We start from the raw sequence: 1,833 nt of genomic DNA on the forward strand, positions 1-1,833 counted from the left end.
AGACAGGGTTTCACTGTGTTGGCCAGGCGGGTCTTGAACTCATGACTTCGTGATCCACCTGCCTTGGCCTTCCTAAGTGCTGAAATTACAGGCATGAGCCACTGCGCCTGGCCACTGAAGGTTTTAAATGGAGGTAGGATGTGATCAGATTTGCAATTGTGAAAGAATATTCTGACCGAAGGGTGAAGAAAGAGTTGGAGAGAGGTCTGAGAAGAGGCAAGGGGGCCAGTTAGGATCCATGGGCAAGATGGTAGCAGTGAGAGTGCGAAGAGGGAGATGAGATTTTCAGAAGGAGGAATCGACAGCACAGAACTGGATGGGGCGTGGTGAGGTTGAGATTGCAGAAAGTCAGGGGTGAGTCCCAGTTTTCTAGCTTGGGCAGCCGAGTTGGCGACGGAGCCCTTGACTGAGTAGCCAGGAGGAAGGAGACACTGAGGTCAGTTGTGGATGTGGTTTGAAGTGCCTGTTGGAGATGGGTTAGAGATGTTTGGCTGGCCCCTCTGAGCTCCAGATGGAGGCCTGGGTGCAAGGCAGTGCAGGCAAGTCACACCCTGTGCCTTCTTCCCATGCAGCCTCGGCCTCACCATGTGCATAAGGAGCTGTTTCCAGTCCTTCTGTCTCCAGTGGGTGTGGAGGACAGCCTTCCTGAAACACACCCAGCGCAGGCACCAGGTGGCCCACAGATGGACACACCTCGGAGGCAGCACCTACAGAGCGGTGATTTTCGACATGGGCGGAGTTCTCATTCCTTCTCCGGGGAGAGTCGCTGCTGGTGAGCTATTCATTCTGTTTCACTTTGGGGGCCTAGGGTGGCAGTGGGAGAATGGAGGGTGATCGGGGAGGCAGAGGGGAACACTGGGGCAGCAGTGTGTCCCAGCCGGCCGTGCTCTGGCTCTTGAGTCAAATTTTAAGCACCACTAGGTGGCTGAATATGTTGAGTGCATGGTTCAGCTTCTCCAAATCTTACTTTCCTCATCAATAAATGAGGGTTACTAGTAGTGCCTTCCTCCTTGGGATTTGGTGGAGAGTTATCCATGGGAAGCACTTGCTTAGCACAGTGATTGCTCAGTGCATCCTAAATTCTCAATCGATGAACTGTTATGAGTACTGTGATTAGAATTTAACCACTTTGGTAGGGTGCAGTGGCTGAGGCCTGGAATCCCAAAACTTTGGGAGGCGGAGGTGGAAGGGTCATTTGAGCCCATCAATTCAAGACCAGCCTCAGCAACATAGTGAGACCCTGTATCTGCCGAAATTTAAAAATTATCTGGGCACGATGACACATACCTGTAGTTCTAGCTACTCAGGAGGCTGAGGTAGGAGGATTGCTTGACTCCAGGTGGTTGACGCTGCAGTCAGCTGTGATCATGCCACTGCACTCCAGCCTGGGCAACAGAGCAAGACCCTGAAAAAAAAAAAAAAAACCCAAATAATTTAATCATTTTTCCTTGGGAACTGCGCTGCTTCTGAAATCTAGAAGGCTGAAATTCCCCCTTTGATCACAGTCTTCCTCTCTTCTACCCAACTCCCTCTAAACCTGCTTCTGGACCAACAGGGTCAGGGTCAGCTCTCTGGTCGCTGGTCTTCTCTTTACCAGCCCCTCCCTGGTTTAACTTCTTTTCTACTCAGTTCAGCTTTTATTAGTTAGAGTCGTTTTGGCTTCAAGCAGTACAAAACCTAACAAAACAGTGACTGAAACAAGCTAGAAGTTCCTTTCTCTTGCACACAAAAGCCCAGGTATGTGGTCTGGGGCACTCTGTGATGTGCTCTGTGGTATCAGGGACTCTGGCTCTTTCTAGCATGTTACTCTGCTGTGACTTCTTTTCATTTCCA

At 50.5% G+C, this 1,833-nt stretch overlaps 1 protein-coding gene across 7 annotated transcripts in view; it reads left to right on the top strand.

The window, feature by feature from the left end:
• ACAD10 (acyl-CoA dehydrogenase family member 10) overlaps positions 1-1,833 on the top strand; it is a 68,807-nt gene that overhangs the window by 8,236 nt on the left and 58,738 nt on the right. For 6 of the 7 annotated variants that reach the window (XM_017542529.2, XM_017542566.2, XM_017542538.2 and 3 more), the window contains exon 2: positions 573-772. In XM_017542529.2, coding sequence (XP_017398018.1) covers positions 586-772 — 187 coding nt within the window. In that variant the 5' untranslated portion in view covers positions 573-585. Of the gene's footprint in view, positions 1-572; positions 773-1,833 lie in introns of those variants that run through there. The other variant, XM_037743567.1, reaches the window with a different exon arrangement.

The sequence above is a fragment of the Cebus imitator genome, unplaced genomic scaffold (genome assembly GCF_001604975.1).
Source record: "Cebus imitator isolate Cc_AM_T3 unplaced genomic scaffold, Cebus_imitator-1.0 Scaffold8, whole genome shotgun sequence".
Taxonomy (NCBI): Eukaryota; Metazoa; Chordata; class Mammalia; order Primates; family Cebidae; genus Cebus; species Cebus imitator.